The sequence below is a fragment of the Sinohyriopsis cumingii genome, chromosome 4 (assembly GCF_028554795.1).
Source record: "Sinohyriopsis cumingii isolate HCF-2022 chromosome 4, ASM2855479v2, whole genome shotgun sequence".
Lineage (NCBI taxonomy): Eukaryota > Metazoa > Mollusca > Bivalvia > Unionida > Unionidae > Sinohyriopsis > Sinohyriopsis cumingii.
In genome coordinates this window covers 95,334,805-95,355,606 of record NC_142964.1, presented here as the reverse complement: position 1 = coordinate 95,355,606, position 20,802 = coordinate 95,334,805, and the positions used below count along the sequence as shown (strand labels likewise).

General features: G+C 36.2%; 1 protein-coding gene across 2 annotated transcripts in view; it reads left to right on the top strand.

Annotated features, from left to right (window-relative positions):
* Nucleotides 1-3,436: 3,436 nt before the first annotated feature.
* The window catches only part of LOC149801710 (E3 ubiquitin-protein ligase arih1-like), a 71,642-nt gene continuing 54,276 nt past the window's right edge, over nucleotides 3,437-20,802 (top strand). Inside the window, exons 1-3 of one of the 2 annotated variants that reach the window (XM_089955990.1) lie at nucleotides 3,437-4,011; nucleotides 12,716-12,783; nucleotides 19,348-19,432. In XM_089955990.1, the coding sequence (XP_089812116.1) occupies nucleotides 3,775-4,011; nucleotides 12,716-12,783; nucleotides 19,348-19,432 (390 nt within the window). In that variant the 5' untranslated portion in view covers nucleotides 3,437-3,774. The remainder of the gene's footprint in view (nucleotides 4,012-12,715; nucleotides 12,784-19,347; nucleotides 19,433-20,802) is intronic. The other variant, XM_089955989.1, reaches the window with a different exon arrangement.

Genomic DNA, 20,802 nt, shown 5'->3' with positions numbered 1-20,802 from the left:
CTAGCAACAGATTTTTACGCGTTGCAAATCCCAAGTTAAAATCTGGATTAGAACCATGAACCACCGGCGCCACATCAGCACCATCGGCAGCAGAGAGTTTTTTTTTCGGTCGTTTTATATTATACGGATCGCTTTCAGAGTGATTAGAATTATCTTTTACAAACATTATCGTGGGACCTGCTGATCTTATATAATCATCTGAATATCTTACTAATCCTAATATTGTTGTAGCAACGTCGACGTCTTTCTGAATCGATTCGATATTTTTTCCATCAATCGTATAAGTGCCATAATACCATTGTTGACAAAACCAACTTTTACTACATCTTCGTAATCAGTATTATTCGTTTTTACAATTGTACCTTCTACCTCAATAAAAGCCTCAGCGGGTAAAAAGTATCTACTTGTGTCATGAACTTGTAGTTCAATTCTTCCACGTTGATCTGGTAATCGTGCGTCATAATAATAAAACTGATAATCGCGTACAGACTCGTGTTTAAGGACAGGTGCTTCCATGTCAAATGCTGTGTCGGACATGCGCTTGAACATATTATTGCAATAATTTTCGTCTAACACGTTGATTACCGCGTTCGGGAAATTCCACTTCGAGAAATTCCACTTCCGGATATTAAACCTGAGATATTATTCCCTGGTTCACCTAATCCCTGATCTGCTAGTTCTGCTAGTTTTTTGTTTGCAGCTTGATTTATTATTTTACTGACATCTGCAAGCATCACTTCAGTACTCGGTAATTTTACTGTTTGTCGTTTTCGTCTTATTAATCGTGCTAGTCTATCTTTGATCGCCGAGAACGCCTTACCAGCAACATTGATAATTGCACGAGGAGCTTTTTCACGAACAACATCGATAGCTTTCATCGATAATTGTTTTGCAACAGGTGCTACTTTTGGGGATAATCTTCTAAATAATCCCTGAATAACATCACCAAGTCCATCTCTGTAAATTGCTCCGTAGACTGGTAGTCGTGAGTTCACTACTCTGACCGGTACAGGTCTTCGATAATTATTATGTATGATCATCTTATCTTATTTATCATTTATCTAATCGCGGTGACTAATCATCAACGAGCTCATCGATAAGTTCTCGCTAAACGCCGATATCCATAATACCACCGCGAAATAATCGTTGACAAATATCAGCTGCTTCATTAATTATTTCTGGTGAATTATTTCCGGCACGTTTTCCTCCTATAAGAACTTCTAACCGTGACACGTCATTGAGAATATTATCGGGACAAATAATATTGCCTCCGAAACCACTACCAGTAGCACCTGGTGCATCGTGAAATTCTTCTTCTGGAGATTGTGATCGAGGATGTTGTTTTGTTGAGGAGGCTGTTTTATCTGTTGTGGAGGAGGTTGTTGTTTCCTTTGTTGCTGCGGTGGTGGAGTTTGGTTTTTGCTGTGATAGAGGAGATTGTTTTTTCTGTTGCGGTGAGAAAGTTTGTGTTGTTTTTAAAGGTGTTGAAAGGTGTTATAACAGGACTTGCAACCATTCTTGCTTCAACATCTTTCCTAAATTGTGCAAATTCATCGTCGTACTTTGCCGTGATCCGCTGAATATTTTTATGTGTAGTAAACACCAACCATTCCCACTTATCATAAGTCAACGGTGGTGAACCCGGTTCCATGTAATTGTCACGATTAACATATTCACCTACAAGATCAACCGCGTTATCGTAATTTTTCAACTTGATATTTCTTGCCATATCTTCCCTGATTTTTGCTTTACCACGTTGGTTTTTTGACGGAGCTTCGGCTTCAAGTGACGTTTCTGGTGCATCTATGAAAACTTCTCCAGGCCGTCTTGTTGTAACTTCTCTGATAGCAGTGGCCGCCCTAGCGGCTGCTTCAGCGGATCTTTCAGCTGCGGCTGCTAGCCGCCTTGTTGCAAAATTTTGTTGTTGAGCAGTACGCGCTAACGATGTAGTAACAGGTTTAAATAACTTTTTAGTGTCTTCTTCATATTTAATTTGTGCTTCCTGCTGCGCTTGTTGGTTTTCTCTAAATGAATCTCTAACAGGGAGAAATTTTTTGATTGCTTCTAGTCGCTCTCTGGCTAATCTAGCTGTGTGAGATTCTGGATGAACCATTATTTTGATATAACAATTTTTTAATTAATAGCAGCAGGAAGGGCGCGACCTCAAGTTGAGTCGATTTTTTTGTAATATGATCACTATCAACATGGATAAAATTATATTTAACCAATTGAAGGCTTCCTCGAGTTGGTTAATATTTTTGTTTCAAATATATTTGCTTAAGATATAATATAAAGATAAAAGGGTTTATTTTTGGTTTTGGACGCTCCTACAAAGTGGCGGGTTCGCCCCTCCTGCTGCTGCAATATAGCTTATAAAATCTGTAGACACACAGTGATTCGACAATATAAGCATAATTAGGGTCAGGCCATAATATTTACCAATTTGTATAGAGAGTCCATCAAACATCGTGGGACTAGTGAGTTCATAACATTATATCATGGACGAAAGAATGGGCTCATTGACATCATTGATATATATATATATATATATATATATATATATATATATATATATATATATATATATATATATATATATATATATATATATATATATATATATATATATATATATATATAGAGAGAGAGAGAGAGAGAGAGAGAGAGAGAGAGAGAGAGAGAGAGAAGTTTTATCACGCAAATGAAGCTGAAAATATGCTACAAGATTCTGTTCAAAACGCTTAGAAAATATTAGCTTTAGTTTCAGACTGCTTAAACACGGAACTACGCAACTAACTCTCCCGGCCGTTACTGACTGACCATCCCCCCCCCCCGCAACAACAAAAATCCAGTGGGCGCCCATGATTGACATGAATTATCCTGTGTATCATAAAGGTTTTTATACACCATACAAATTAGCAAACAAATGAACGAATCATGCTGAATTGAAATGTTATTATGTGTAACATAATTACTCAAGAATACAATTTTAGTTATATGATTCAAATACACTCAGTAAAAAATTAATTTCCATTTAAAATTCAGTCTACAGCTTATGATCAAACTAGACTTTGACATATATTTCTCACTTACCTGATAAAAAAAATTTGGGTAGACTTACCGTACAAAACTGCGTGCGCGCGCGTTTATTTTTCAAAATTATGTTTTACATTTTTGCAAAATTTATTTAAAAAACAGATGTTTACATGTTTCCATCTCTTAGCTACAAAATATAATGTATGCTCATTGTCAATAATGCTCCACAGTTTGTACTTTTGCTTAGAAGTAATACCCTTATTTGCTGATTTTTATAAACGTTCTTTTAATTAATTTTGAAGAGCCGCACATGTTTCTCTCTTCGAACAAAGACCCTTGTAATGACAACATTTGCAACAGTTATTGTTCTTTTCTTCCACTCTTCATTGGAGAGTCAAAACCAGTCTAACGCAGAACAGAGAGTATCCCAGAATTCACTGCCATCTGAAGGTGAAGTTACTGCTTGAAGAATTGACTTGACTTATCTTTTTTATAAGATCTGCCCCCATTCTATAAATATATATTGAGCAAGAGATGAATAATCTAGCATGCTAGGTTGTTCTTAGATGGTTGAACTTAATCCGTCGCGAGTGTCAGGTATTTCATTGCATGCACTGTTAAACTAAAAGCCACCGATGTGACGTCATAAACGTAAATACGGATATCCACTGAAACTGTTACAGGCCGAGAACATAGTAACACCTACCGTCCTTTTCTTACTTTAACCATCAGATAAACATGGATAGTGATGGCGAATATGCCTATGACGAAGATGATGAAGAACCACATGCAGTAGATTGCATGGATGATGACAGCAACGAATCGAATGATGAATTCATCGAGTTGGATGAGCCTGAACCATCAACCGCCAAAGAGCAACAAGATGCAGAAGATTTTAAGTATGAAGTTTTGACAGCAGATCAGATCGTGCAGTTTATGGTTGACTGCATCAAAGAAGTCAATGCAGTTGTACAGGTTTGTTTCCAGGAGTGTTTCCACATTTTCTGCATTATAAGAAAACTCATTCAAATTTTTGAAGGTCTACATTCAATTCCCCCTTTTTTTTTATACTTATCATTGGCAAACGTCAGAACCATAATCAGTAGATGTCAGAAATCGGCATGTTTGAATTTTTGACATGACAATATTTTTAACCTTTGAGGCCAAGTGGCCTAGCCTAGTATATATATAATATGGTAGGTTTAATTTGGCAACATATGCAAGTTCGTTATAACAGTAGTGTCATGGGGTTGCCAGTAAACCTCTGAGTGCATATGCTCTTGCTGAAAGCAATCATGTTATATCAACTGATCACAAGGAAGACTTATGTCTATGTTAAAAAAATTGGTCTCTTATCCCTTCTAAGAGAGAAATGATGGAAATCTTTTTCAAGTTAATGGAAACTTACCTTTTATAATTATTATATTTTGGGAAAATCTGAAAATGAAGATAAAATCTCCCTGAAAAATGTTGTTCCAGAAGTATTTAGTGTTTGCATGAGGTATGCAGTTTTGTATGGTGTTGTGTATTCATGTTTGAGCGGCAACTCTTCGAACACCCAATTAGTTTTCAGCTGTACCTGGTGCTCTATCTGAAGTTGAATCCATGTTACCTGCCTAAATTATGGCAGAGAAAGAGTTCTCTTTATTGACGCTTGAAATAATTTCAGATATTCTTTCTTCAGTCCACACAAACTGATCAATCAATTCAAACTTGATGTTTATGGGCAAAAATAAAATGAGACATTATGTATAGAAAATAGTACAAGCCTTGTATAAAATAAATCAGAACCGTAAAGAAGAATTAGTAAATGAGCAGAATCCACCTTAGAAGTCAGTGCCTATGAACCATTGAACAGAAAATAGACATGACAAAGTGGCTGCTGTTTAAATGTTGTGAGTGCTCTTCACATTGGAAGTCTGATTGCTCATTGCTTGCATGGGCAAGAATATTGATATGAGAACATTTTTTTATATTTTAGCCATTTTATTGTCTGGTTGAAATTTTACATTTGTAATTAAGCTTCAGGGATGGTGGTTGCAAAAAGCTGTTTTAATGTTGTTTAATCAAATCCTTCATTAGTGACAAGAAGAGTAAACCTGGGAAATGTAAAATAGAATGTTATTTCATAGACAAACTGCGTTTGAAATTTAGGATTCTACTTGAAACTACTATTTACCAAAATATCAGTCTGTTTGAGTTGACAGAAAGAATGGACATTAACCATTCTATTTTCTGCATTAAATCTTGGTGTCTTAAAAGCTAAATGATATTTGTGCAGAAATACTGAAAAAAAGTGAATAATTTAGACATTTTTGAAACAGGTTTTGCATGGGACCCTTAGTAATTGGTTCAGCAATGTTTTTTCTAAAAGAAAACCACTTTGTGCTCACACGTTTATTATTAGGGCAGAAATAACCCCATAGATTGTCTGTGTAAATTATCAGTGCCCCAGCTAATATACATAGAGGGGTCTCACACCACCACTCAGCCTTCTGCCCCTCTAAGGCAATCACCTTCTTTCTGAAGATTAATAAAATCGTTGTTTTGAAGCCGCTGTATTCTCAATTCCAAATACTTTTGTTCTTTTTATTATTTTTAGCTCTACTGGTACATAGACCAGAAGGGTTTATGGTATGGCCTGCTCTCTAGACTACATAGGAGATTGCTGTAAAACTCTCATCATCTCTGTGTCCAGTTGCCTTAAATAATAATGGTGCTGTTCAAACATCCAATATGACTCCCACAGCAGCCATCTTGAAAATCTTAACGCTCCAGAATGGATGGCCATATCAGCATGGGCTTTTCACTAAAATACTTTTTATGATGCCTAGTTGGTCCTAAATGTAAATGGTACTGATCTGGTGCCTGGGGATCATCTACTTTCAGATCCGGCCCCTCCTGTATTCTAAGTGAGGTGCCTGTCTGGCTTGTATAAAAAAATATAATTTACATGAGAAAACTTTGAAATGTGGAAATTTTGTTATATTCAAGATGTTGACTTGCCATAACATGGCATGGCTTGCTAAAACATAATATTTGCTCCCAAAATCCCTTACATTTTCATGTTGTGAACAATGCGATTTTCAGTAATCTTCAAAAACAGAACAACAACCCTCACTTCAGTATATGCCTGTTACAAATAGCATGTATAAATGGTTGTTGTTGTGGGGTTTAACACCATTTTTCAGTACACAATAGGCTATACATGGCGGCCAGTATTAATGGTGGAGGAAGAAGCTGGGAAAACCCCAGAAAGAACCACCTACCCAGGAGAAACTACTGGCAAGCTTTCTCACATACCCACATTGGCCGAATCCGAGACTCGAACCCACGCAGACAGAGGTGAGATGGCAGTGATCCGTAACGGAGAGCGCTTTAGACCACTCGGCCACTTGGGGCCCCCTATATAAATGGTAAACAGTCACATAAAACTATACTTTGGGCAGATTAAATAAAAGGCAATTAAAAGGCAAAGAAGTTAGGTATAAACCACAATTTCATATATTAATGCTCTCATAATAGCTAGTGTGATTGTTTGACCACTCCATTGGGTGAGCCCATTGTGCTAATATGCATAGGTAAATCAGACAGATGCTAGATGTGTGTAACAAAAGTTAATACTTATCATTGCCTTAAATCAGAATGTTTAAGCCATCTATACAAATGATTATTGAGAGGTTTGTGAACTGCAATGTTTCTTTGAAGTCAGATTTTACCCCTTATATAATTGGAAGCATTGATTATTTCAGTTGTTGGAATAGTGTTTAGGTGTGATAAATTTTTGAAGTTTGATTTAGGAAGCAAAGCAAGCAAAAATAAATCTCAGAACTCTTGGTTGTCTGAGTTTTACCTTGTGAATCATGCCTGGAAAAAAGGAAGGTTTTGCATTTAATTATTTTGCACACACTGCAAACAACATATCGACATATATCATTCCTGTGTGTGCCATGTCTGTCGAAATAGGAACAACCTGTATGTAGCATATTCATTTCGCCAAATTGAACATTCCAGTTAGCTCTCTTTATTGTCATTCATTATCTTAATTGACTTATACTTTTCAGGATGATTTTAGCAATGAAATTGATCGATTGTAGGACAGTAATAAGCACATGCTTGTGATTTCGCAGTTGCTTTGTGTTGATAGAGGATTACCACCCATACTGGACAGATGCATTTAATTGTAGTCTGGGCTTGTTGAATCTGACTGTGGGCTTGTGAGTGTTTTTTTATAGTCACCAGCCCTGGGCCTGAATCTAAAAAAAATTCTTTGAGCACTATATCTTGACAATTTGGTTATTACTACTCCTTCAAAACGAAAATTCATAACATGAAGTTATAACTTCTTATGATATCTAGTTGGTTGTGAATGAAAATGGTGCAGCTCAGACATAAAAAATGGCTACTATCATGACCATCTTTAAAATCTTGTTATTGCTACTTGTCGTTTTTGGATGGTAATATCAGCATGGATTTTTTGCTAAAAGATTTCTTACGATGTCTAGTTGATCCAGAATAAAAGTATCGTTGATCTGATGTTCAATATGGCTGCCATGGTAGTTGTTTTCTCCAGAAGACATCATGTGATGTCTACTTGTTCTAAATAAAAAATGGTGCAGCCTGAACATAAAGTATAGAATTTGTTACCCCAGTGGCCATGTTGCAAATCTTATTCCTGTTCTATCTGAAGGGATGGTAATATTAACATTGGCTTTCCACTAGAACCCTTCATCTGATGTTGGGTTTTGTCCTAAGTAAAAATGGTGCCAATCTGACATCCAGTATGGATGCCACAACAGTCATCTTTAAAAATCTTGTTACTGCCTCTCAGTCAGAATGGAATGTTGTATCATCATGTCATTTTCACCATAAGGCTAATTACGATGTTTAGTTGTCCTGAGTGAAAATGATCTGTCTGGACATCCAATATTGCCAGCACAGTGGCATCTTGAAAATCATTTTATTGCTACTCCACCAGAATGGATGGTGATATCAACACAGGTTTGTCACTAAATTCCTTCTTATGATGTCAGGTTGGTTCTAAATAAAACTGGTGCCAGTCTGACAGAAAATCTTCTTAGCATGCGGTTTGCACTGGAAGACTTATTGTTGCCCTTTAATAAGGATTGTGCTGATCTGATATCCAATATGTATGCCACACCAGCTATAGTGCAGGTTCTTCACATAAGTTTGAAAGCTGGAGTTCTTGATTGCTGCCTTGAAAAAAAAACACTAAAACTTGCAGTCCCAGTAACAATATTTTGCAATATGACCAAATAGCTAATGCTAATTCATTGGGAAATAGTTTTATAATAAATGAATGAAGAATTAAGGCAGTTGATAATCATGACAACTGTAATTGTCTGTGATGTTACAGCTATAAGAATTTTCAATACCTTTTGCCTTGCCATTCTTTAATTTTGTGTGCAACTAGAAGGAATCATGGAAGAAATTACTTTCTTTTCTATATTAATTAACACTTATTCGGTTGACTTTAATACACCATATTACATTCACCTTTTTCCTAAACAATCTTTCACAAATTTATCCAATTTTTGGTTCTAAATCTTTAAGTTCTGGACCTTCCTCCATCATCCTCATAAATTTTGTTACAGTTTCTTGCTTTAAATTTTGATGTCCCATTGTTCTGATTTGATTATGTTGAACCTTGCATGTTCAATGTTTCTTGGGCTGCTGTCGCATTATTCTTTTCACAGTTGCAACACCCTGTGTTTAACTATAATGCTAATAATCCATATTTTTGAAATTTCATGGAAATGTTGAGTTCTATGATTGATTCCATGAATCTCTCACTCTCTTTGGCCTTATTTTCTTTATCAAAACTAGAATCATCTGCTAACTTCCGTTGGCTAGTCATGCTAGAATGTTTTTGACAACAGCCTTGTAATTGGTACCAATTAAATTATGTCAGGTTACTATCAGAATAGCACACACATGATAATCACTTGAAATTAAAGGTATATCTGTATATGACACAGAAACCTGATGATTATCATGGTAGTTAGTTCAAAATAATGTGACCTAGTGTTTAGTGTCTGCCTCAGATGCGGGAGGTCGTGGGTTCGAACCCCAGCTGAGTCATATCATGGTACTAGCGGCTACCTTGCTTGGTGCTAGGCCTTAAGAGGTTAGTGTTAGGACTGGTGGGCCTGGTGTCAGGATATTGTGACTGGGTGGGACATTATGCTAAATGTCTGCAGCATGATGCACCAGTGCTATACATCACTATAAACCGCCACACTGCAGACATCATAGCAGTGTGACTGAAATTTTTTTAAAGCTATGTTAAAACTTTTAACACACACACACACACACACTTAAAATGATGTTCAAAATAAATTAAAAAAATCTTGGCTTATTATTTTTTTTTTACAGTGTACAATTACATGCAAGTATTCCAAACATTGGATAATGATTTTTAATATGATGAATCAAAACTGCTGAGTAATTCTTATCAAAGAGAGTTGTCAAAGCAAACTTGAGCGTAATCAGTCCTTTGATCAAAATGATACAGCTGCCTTAATCTTGTCTACAAAAATCAAATATTTGTGGCTTCACCTAATTCATTTAACATTACTTGAACTTTATTTGATAGCTTGTACACTACATGATTGATACTTTGTAGAAACAGATGAAATAAAAAGGGATTTCTTTTTTGCCAGAAGGACAAGTAGATTGGGTAATTTGCCTGTCCTGCTGAATCTTAGCTACTCCTTACCACAAAACAATGTTAGATACATATTGAAAAAGGGTTGTTTTGAAATACAAGAAAATCAAACGTCCTATTGGGAAATTGAAATATTGGGATTTACACAGTTAGCATTGAAAGAACCTACACATCTGATAGTTGAGATTTTCAAAAATTGCCTACAAAAGTGTAAAGAAATGCTGACTGGCAACAACTAAAACTTGACTAGCCATCATACTGTTGAAACTTGACTAGCCATCATACTATTGAAACTTGACTAGCCATCATACTATTGAAACTTGACTAGCTGTCATACTATTGAAACTTTACTAGCCATCATACTATTGAAACTTTACTGGCCATCATACTATTGAAACTGCATTTTTGTCCACCCATCTGTGAAACACAAAGCTGGAGTTCAGTACAAAATAGAAATCAATGATAGAATTTGGTGAAATTGGTCTTGGAGGGCCCAGTATTACCTGTCTTTGTTAGTAAATATCTTCTGAAGTAGAAAGCATTGACAAATGAATATTTAAGAATATATTATGCTGAAAAAAGTACATGATTTCCTTGTGATTATTTGAATTGTGCTTCATTTTCCATCAGTACCTTTATCAGATCTTAAAGAAATGTTGCCCATGATAATACAGCACTTCATTCATTATATCAGATTTCCTGTCAGGTTATTGTGAAGTAGTAAAATTCTATGTTTAATGCATTTCATTAGGAGGTGACCTTACTTCTTGATGTTGCTATATATATATATATATATATATATATATAGACACACACACACATGCAGACACACTCCCTTTTACAGTGAGTCCAACTTCTTCGATCCAGATCTGCTCACAAGCTGATCTGAGTCTATGCAGTTTATTAGAGGTAACTAGTAGAACAAACAACATGGACCGTGATGTGTTGGCACATTATACAACAACTGCTCAGGATCTGTGTTGTTTGCAGCTGGACTTATAATTATGTAAGGTCTATTTTTTGGTTCCCATGAGCATCGTTATAATGAGAGAGTTCTTTAATAGGAAGCCTAAAGATTAATTGTACAGCTAAAGATCAATGTCACCATGATAAGACAAGCAAATAATTTTGAATGTCTGATTTCATATAAAGAAATACTAGAGTGTACAATTCGTTCCGCGTCTTACTATGGGCTGTGTTGAACCTTGCCAGGCATTTATTTGCATGAGGTGAACATATTTATGCTGTCTTATTATCATTATACAAAAAGTTTTTCCTGAATTATTTTATGTTGCAAGTACAAATCTTGCTAATGATTATTTATTGTTTGTACATGTCATAATGAATCTGTAATTGTGAAATAAATGCAGTTTTGTCAACATTTTACTTAAAGTTAAATTCAATACATGTACAACTGTTAATGTGTTCTTTATGTGGAAAACTGACACAAACCAAAAACAAAGGAACAGGTTACTGTCAAGTCAAATGATTAAGGAAAAAAAGAAGATTCATTTCATGATCTGCAGGATGCATGAATTATCTGACAGCTTTCTTGCCACCAATTCTTGATTGGTATACATGTAACTAATACAACATTTACCATATATATGAGCTTATTTCCACAGACATTTTCTCTTAACCAGATTTTATTTAAAATATTAAGCTTCAGAAAAAGAAAAAGCCAAATTTGACTTGTAATTTTGATTAATGATTTAAAAAATGTATTCAAAATTTGACGTAACATTCCTTGTTGGATTTTTCTCAGAATAGTTTCTTGGAGCAACCATGTTTATAAAAAAAAAGTTTGACTTTTGTAGTGGAAAAAAATTGTGTGTGTGTGTTTGTGATTTAGATTTTTAACCTAGCTTTAAGAAAATTCTAGTCACATCGCTACGATATCTGCAGTGTGGCAGTTTAAAGTGATGTGTAGCACTGGGCATCATGCCACAGACATGTAGCATGATGTCCCACCCAGTCACATTATTCTGACACCAGGCCGACCAGTCCTGACACTAACCTCTTAATGCTGAGCACCTAGCGAAGCAGCTGTTAGTACCATTTTTAGAAGTCTTTGGTATGACTTGGCCGGGGGGTTTGAACCCACGACCTCCCGCATCTGAGGCAGACGCTCTAACCACTAGGCCACCAGAGCGGTCAACAAAATTGAATGGAAAGGAAATACTATTTAACATCCTGATAGGATCTAAGTTAAATGAAGGGTATTTTATGGGGTTTTTCATGCAAAGGATTTACTATATGCAGATGGAAGATGGTTCCAAGAAAATTTAACATTTTGTTGTATGAATAAAATGTTTCATTTTAAGGTTTGTAAATGTACCTGTTCATTTGTGGTTGACACATATCACAAAATCAAAGAGATATTAACTGATATATTGGGTGGATACAGAACACACACACTGATAAGGTTTCACAGAGTTCCCTTATTTCTATTCAGTGTATTTAATATATATATAATTGATTATTCAAAGAGATGTCAAGTAGTCCCACAGCTTTTGATGAATTACTATTAATTTATTACACAGGTGAACACATTTTGCCATTGCACTGATGTTTTGTGCTTGTTCTTGTGCAGAGTTGTGCACACGCATATATTCTGCCCTAGTTATTGTCTTTTTTCTACATGTAGGATATATTCAAATTAGGAGGGAGCAGGGGCATCCTTTCTCTATGGACACATTTTTAATTGGATAATAATTTGAGTTCTTTTGAACACACCTTCACTAAACTTCAAACTAAAAGTACGTTGCTTTTGATGGGACAAAACCTTATGATTTCAGTTTTTAAGGTCAAGGTCACCGTGGCCTTTAACAAGACAGTGATGAGTCTTGTTAAAACATAGTAAAATATGGTCGGTTTGGATTTAGAACACGAGTGAAGGCAAATTAATACATTTTTAAATGCCTAATTTTTCTGTATACGTAGAATAATATACTTTTAAATGTCTAATTTAATTTTTTATATATTTCCTAGATACCTTCAACCATTACAAGAATTCTTTTAAACCATTTTAAATGGGACAAGGAAAAACTGATGGAAAGGTTAGTAATCTTTTACTTTTGTTTTTTTGTCTTGCACATGACAATACCATAACACTGGACAACAAATTTTTACAAAAGTCATGTTACTGAAATAAAATTAGTCAATTCTTATCAATTTTTATGTGCTGAACACGAATATGACAGTCAAATTGCAAAATTGGCTCTAGTTTTTTTGTAATCTGCAAGAAATTAATGTTTACATAACGAAATGCATTCCAATAGTAAAAGGTCAACTGTAATAGCCTACCTATAAAAAATCAAGTCATTGACTACATCTTAGATTTCTTCGCCTGTCTCTTGTACAGCTGTTCGGGAGCATCTCTGAGGAGTGTCCAGCAGTAGTCAGCCAGCATTGTAGTGGACCATTTTCCCTGGTATCTTTGTTCCATTGTTGCGATATCTTGATGAAAACGTTCGCCGTGTTCATCACTAACAATCCCACAGTTGCTAGGAAAGAAATCCAAATGGGAATGAAGGAAGTGAATCTTTAGAGACATATTGCAGCCAAGTTTCTTATACTTCATCAACATGTCTTCTACTAGTTCCTTATAGTTTTCTGCCCTAACATTTCCGAGGAAGTTTGTAGAAACTAGGCGAAAAGCATTCCATGCTTGTTTCGCGTCACCTTCCAGCAAGTTGTTGAACCGGTCATCTTTGAAAAGCTCTCGAATCTGAGGACCCACAAAAACTCCCTCTTTAATCTTTGCTTCGCTGAGTTGAGGGAATTTTTCATGCAGGTATCGGAATGCTGGCAAAGTCCGGTCAATGGCTTTCACGAAGTTCTTCATCAAACCTAGTTTGATGTGAAGGGGTGGTAGCAAGATTTTCTGAGCCTCAACCAGAGCTGGGTGTTGGATATTCTTCTCTCCAATGGCTACATTCTGCCTGTGAGTCCATTCCTTCCTCATGTAGTGCATTTCCCTTGCTCGGCTATCCCACTCGCATAAGAAACACATGTATTTTGTATATCCTTGCTGCAGTCCCATTAAAAGGGCAACTACCTTCAAATCACCACAGAGGTGCCAGCTGTACTTGTTATACTCAATGGAATTCAGTAGCTGCCTTAAGTTATCGTATGTCTCTTTCATGTGGACAGCATACGCTACTGGAATAGATGGAAGAATGTTTCCATTGTGCAAAAGCACAGCCTTGAGACTCAGTTTCGAAGAGTCCACAAATAGTCTCCATTCTTGTGGGTCATGAGTGATTTTTAAAGCATTCATGAGGCCCTCAATATCGAAACAGAATATCAGATTACTTTCCTTTCTGAAGAAAGGCTCCAATTGCTGGTGGCGCTTTCGATATGCAGTAATTGTGACATCTTCTTCTAGAAGATTCCATTGTTGGAGTCTTGATCCTAGCAATTCTGCCTTGTTCTTTGATAAGTCCAAATCACGAATCAGGTCATTTAGTTCTTCCTGTGTTATTCTGTGTGGGGTTGATGATGCACCACAGTGAAAATCTGGATCACTGCATGCTGATGGACCAGGAGAAGAACAGGTCGACTCACCTTTGTCTTCGTCAGATGAATCAAGAGAATATTCTGCTGGAGGTTCTGGAATAGGAAGTCCCTCACCATGTGGAACTGGTCTCAATGCAGACGGAATGTTTGGGTAGACTATTCTCGACTTCTTTCGCTTCGTTATTCCGCTGGAAAGAGGAGGAACCAAGCAGAAGTAACAGTCATTTAGGTGGTTGCTTGGCTCTCTCCACACCATTGGGACTGCAAACGGCATTGATGACCTTTTGCAATTCAACCACTGTGAAAGCTGTGTTGTACATGTAGCACAGCATATATGCGGAGCCCAAGGCTTGTCTTGGTCACCAACCTTGCATCCGAAGTAAAGATGATATGCCTTCTTCACTTGAGAATTGATACTTTTCTTCTGGTTGGCAAATGTCACTTCCCCACAAATATAGCAAAAATTGTCCGCGGTATTAACACACTTTCGAGGCATTACTGTTCTTTATTGTACGTAAATGGATAAAATAATAAGTTTTATGTAACAGTAGCTTGAACTGTCTCGCACAACGTCTAAAATATTTTAAATGCTGAACCTATCTGATTGGGCTTTATATAGCACACTGCTTACGTCAGCTTCAGCAGCTGCCTGGCATTAGTATAATAGGCCTACACATGTATAGTACACTGCTGACGTCAACTTACTTCAGCAGCCGCATGGCATTAGTATTGCATTGCATCAGAAAATGATGCAATCAACTGTGGATGATGTGAGCATGATGGTATTATGCAATGTTACATCATTATTCCGGATGTTGCTGCAGTCCTACTGGAGAAATTTACACAGTGAAACATAGAAAATGAGGTATATGAATATCTTCAAAACGAGAGCCAATACAAATTTTTCACGGTTATATTCGTGTTCGGCACACCAAAATACTACAGATTAGGGCCTTTTCAAGTCAGTAATGATTTCACTGTTGACCAGTGTAATTATCACTTTTCCACTGCAACATTAACATTGTTATTTTCTGAATCCTTTTAACTTATGGATCTCCATGTTCTCACAATTTCTACCATCCTAACCCCAACACACTGGTGAGTTATCTTTTAGTGGATCAACAATACGACCTTTTATCTTTAACTTTGTTCTCTTAAATTTTGATACGATTTTGATATCTTATTTTGAGTCAGTACTGTCTGCATCTTTGGAAATAATAACTTTAAATTTCATAATTCATGTCCAGTAGGTAGATATCCAAGCAATATATCAATGTTAGCATGTGTGATGTTTTCACCAGAAGGCATCTACCGGTAATTGGTCCGAAATGAAAATGTGCTGATCTGATGTCCAGTATGGCCACCACAGTGGCATGAAGTTTTCATCAAAAGACTTTATTATGTCAAATTGGTCCTAAAAATCTGAACATCTTTTATCACCACTCTAGAATGGATAGTCGTATCAACAGTGATTTTATTAAACAACTTCATATTGTGTCTAGTTGGTCTTAAATGAAAATGGTGCTGCATAGACATCCAGTATGGCCGCTACAATGGCCATTTTGAAATCTTGTTATCACTGTCCCTGAATGTATGGTCATATCGCTTTGAAGTTTTCACTCAGAGAATCTTATGTAAACAAAAGTCGTGCTAATCTGACTTCCATTATGGCGGTGACCATGACTGACTTTTATTGCTACTTCTTTGATGGCTCATCATATCAATATCGTGCTTTCAGCAAAACCTGTAGGAAGTCCTAAATTGAAATGGTACCAGTCTGATATGGCCACATGGCAGCTAGATGTATCTTGAAATTCTTGTTATTGTTATTCCTTAAAAACACAATCGTACCAACATGGGGTTGCCCCCCGATTTCTTACAATGTCCTCTTGGTCTTAAATGTTGTTTTACTGGTCCTGAATGAAAATGGTGACAATATGACATCCAGTACGTCCATCAGAGCAGCTAATTTGAAAATATTTTTATTGCTGAAGAATATTAAAGATGGTTTCAGCACTCAGCAGTTAAAAGGAAGAAATGGTCTTAAATTTCTGGAAATTCTTTTTGGCCAGTCGAGTGTAATTTCTTTGAGGGCAGTGTCAAAAAACTCTTTTAGCTCGATGCTTGGGGCCCCTCTAATTTTAGATTGGGCCTGTACTGTATTCTAAGTGATGTGCCCATTGGACTTGTCAGAAAATATAATTTGTCTGAGGAAACTTTGATCGCGTTGAAGAAATGTGTAAATGCATTTTCAAGATGTTGACATACCTGCCTTAATACGGTGCAATCTAAATTAGATCACCACTGTCCCACGTGAAATTGAGATCTGATTTTAATTAGTTTGAAAAATGGCGTGTCATGCTAAAAATATGATTTTATACTCCCAAACCCCTGGCATGGTCATGTTTCGAGAAAACACAATTTTCAGTAGTCTTCAAAAAAAGAAAGAAAAAATATCCACCGCTTTCAGAATATGCCCGTTACATGTGACATCTATAAATAGTAAACAGTCATGATTGGAGCTGATATAAAACTCTCCCTTGGCAATTTAAATAATGGCAGTTAAAGGCAGAGAGGTCAGGTATCAACCACTATTTCACATATTACTTAATTGGCTGACAACAGCTAGTGAGATGTGTTTGAAAGATGCATTGGGTGAGCCCATTGTGCTGATTTGCATAGGTAGGATCAGGAAGTGGTACAACCCATAATAGGTAAATCTAAGAGATGCTAGAACTAAAATTATTACATATCATTGCTTTGAATGAGATTGTTTAAGCCATATGTATTATATTTTTGACAAGTTTGTGAACAGCGAGGTTTCATGTATTTTTAATTCGAAAGGAACACCAGCAACAGTAAAATGCTAAAATAATTGTTTCAAGCACAAGTACCTATTAAATACATATATACAGTGGAGCCTCATTAATCTGGACTCCGTTTATCCGGAAACCTCGCTATCCGGACATAATTCAACGGGAACGGAATTCCTTAACGTTAATTTGCTCCGTTAATCAAGAAATCCGCGTTCCGGATCCGGAAATCAAAATCGGGGACCAGAGTGTAAAATTACATTAAAACTTGTCTCGATAATCCGGAAATAATCTGTCCAAAAATAAGAAAATTCGAAAAATTGTATGTGAAAATACAATCAGAAGAATAATACATAAAACACAGTAGTGAAGCCCTTGAGAATCTATGGCCACTATCAGTAACTAAGTAGCGTGACCATATTGTAACCAGCGATTGTATAAACAATGTCTGTTTTAGCTAGTCGCCGACGGGGGTGTTAATAATTAAATAAACACACTGGGATCAAATCGTCCACGCTTTTTGACATAATATATGGTAAATAAATTAAAAGTGTCATTAAGCCTCTTTGTTGTTTACTAGTTGTATGTAACAATCACAGTTTATTGTTTGCTGTGCAAATACAGTTGACATTTTTAAGCTGTGGACAGTATAGGGCTTCATTTTCGAATAAAATGGGGACGTCAATCATTAGCAGCTGTAAAATACGACTTATAAAAATGACTGCATTTTATTAGTTTACCATTACGCATTTAACTGGGAGATAACAGTTTGTATTCGTTGTACTTTTTACATATATTATGGCGACACCATCAAGCAAGCGCAGACGAGTAGAGATACCAACCAGCATAAAAAAGAAGATTTGCCAGCACAAAGAAGATCACCCAAAAGCTACAATTCAAGATATACGCCAGCATATTATAGCTTACTAATCCTTAGACATTGGCAAGTCGACAGTTGCGGCCATTATAAAAAACAAGGACAAATGGTTGTCCGTACCTGCCGACTCAGCAGACCTAACCCGCGCTCGCCATGCCAAATATCAACAAGTTGATGATGCCGTATTCATGTGGTTCTCAGACATGTCGGCCCACCATGCCACCGTCAACGATGAAATGCTCATTGCCAAGGCAAAGATACTCGGAGACCAACTCAGCACCACTGACTTTGCCTATTCACACATATATACGGTGTGATGATATCGTAAAATAAAAAATGTGCATGATTCAATTATCCGGAAAACTCGTTAATCCTGACATATTTGCTGGGAACGAATGTGTCCTTATTAATGAGGCTCCACTGTATATACACACACAGAGGCCAGTATTAAAACTCACACATCAGGGATTGATTTTGACATGTTTGTTTTGTTCTCTAAGGCATCTGTATTATTTTAACCATTCATGTGATCGACTTTTGTCTGCTATTTTGGTCAGCATTTTTTTAAATTTAAAAATGATACCATGAAAATAAATGAAACCACAGTAACTCACACACTCTACCATATTTATATACCATGACTAATGGCTTCCACTTGGGGTAAGGAAGAGCCCTATCAGTTTGGGGTCAGGCAGGTCAAAGGTCATGGTCACTGTGACAGAATGAAGACAGATTTCTGCAGAATGATTTTGCCTTTTCACCATCTTCAGTTACCAAACTTTGTGAATGGCTAACACTTGGAATAATGAAGAACCCTCTTGATTTTGTGATCAAAAGGTTAAATGTCACTGATTTAAAGATGAAAGTAACCTGAGTTCTCTATCATCTAGTTACCAAAATTTGTGGTTGAATTGCACTTGGGGTAAGGAAGAAGCTTATTGGTTTGGTTGTCAAAGATAATGATGATTTGTCACCGAAAGAAGCAAAGTTATTTTCTGCACACAAATTTCAGTTACCTACATATTGGACTATTAAACACTTGGTGGGTATGTAATGTCAGGGTTTGCACAGGACCAAGAATCCTGGACAAATTTGAAAAGTGGAATTTCTTAAAACCTTTAAATTTTTGGCAAAAGTCATAGAATTTCTAACAATGGAGTTAACAAATTGATAACTGCTAATTTCATAGAGTGCTGAGCACTGATTAAAAAACATTCAGAACACTTCACAATTACGATCAATAAATGGTTGACATTGCAAGATATCATGGTCCCTGAGTTTATGGAACAGCTCTGGAAAAGTTTTGGAAAAGTCATTTACAGTGCTCTTGTTGGGTAATATAGCTTGATGGCATTAATGCATTTAGACCTTCACTTTTCTGTTCAGTACTGATAATTACCTTTGCATTTTAGGTATTATGATGGTGACCAGGACAGATTGTTTGCTGAGGCTCATGTGATTAGTCCATACAGGAGAGATCAAGGAAGACCTGCCAAAGTATGTAACTTCTTGTTATGCTGCCACCATATTTATGATGGGGGTATATTCTTACTGATGTCCGTTATGTCATGTCACACCTGTCACAAATTTTGTTTCTACTCAATAATTTTTCGTGCATTATAGATTGAAGCCAAATTTGGTAGATATTTGGTAGATAGCACACCCTGAGAAACACATATGGCAAAAGTCAATGTTAAAGTGTGTAAACATTTCTGGACAAGGACAGCCTAAAGGTGTGATCAAGTACAGACTGGATAGAATGTGGCTCGGTGTGTTGTTACAATGAAAGCTGTGCCTGCTGAAAATTTTTTGGTACTACCCTATATTGTTATGATTACACTTGACATGCCCTTTTTTGTCCCAGTTTAATACCTGGCTACCATTGTAAGTCCACATTAAATCAATAATTTTCATTTGGAAGTTGCTTGATGACATTTAAGGTGCAGAGCATTCATTAATCAGGACTAAATTGACTTTGGTAAACTGTATTAGTATTAAATTTGAGAACAACAGTTACATTTAAGATGAGTTAATGAGCCTACATGATCACATTAACATAAACTTTAGAAGATACTGATGATTACTCATACTAACTAATGCTCAAGATTTTTTTGTCTCGTGTTGAATAAAGGGAAGCACTTGTACCATTTTTTGTAACTGATGCTTAAGATTTCTTACAACTTTATGAAATTTATTCTCCTTCTCCACACAAATGTTACTAACTTTCTGTTTCTTGTGAGTTTGAGTGATGGAATGACCATTAGTGGCATGTCGTTTCTGAGACAGGAAAGAAAATACATTTTTTGAGCCATTTTGATTAACTAATATGAGCCAGTGTATTACAGTTAAATGCAGAAGGAAGATGTGTATATCTCATAGTTCACTGGCAAGATTTGTAATAAATGAAATTCAAAAGCATTTTTAGTTTTATTCATAAGATCACTGATTGGTGACCACTCATGACAATAATTGTGATTATTAAGTTTCACACTGAACAGGCTCTCTGTAGTTTTTTGGTCCAAATTTGCCCTTGGATAATTTTATCTTTGAGAAGAACAGAGAATACTTTCTCTCTGTCTTCATTAGAATATGGCAATGACATAACCATGTTCAACTTGCAAGAAGGATCAAACTTCATTCTTTCTTTGGCTGGGTTTTAAAGTTGTTAACTGCTCTCAAATACTCATCCTGCCAAGTTCATCCTAAAGAGAAAGTTTCAGAGTTGGACAGGAGATGTATTCCTGAGTTTCATATTTTTAGCCAGTGGTTTTTTTTTTTTTTTTAGTATTGACAGAAAGCTTATTTTTGGCATTTTGACATGAACTAAAACATGTATCATTCCTCTAAAAACATTTTGAGCAACATAA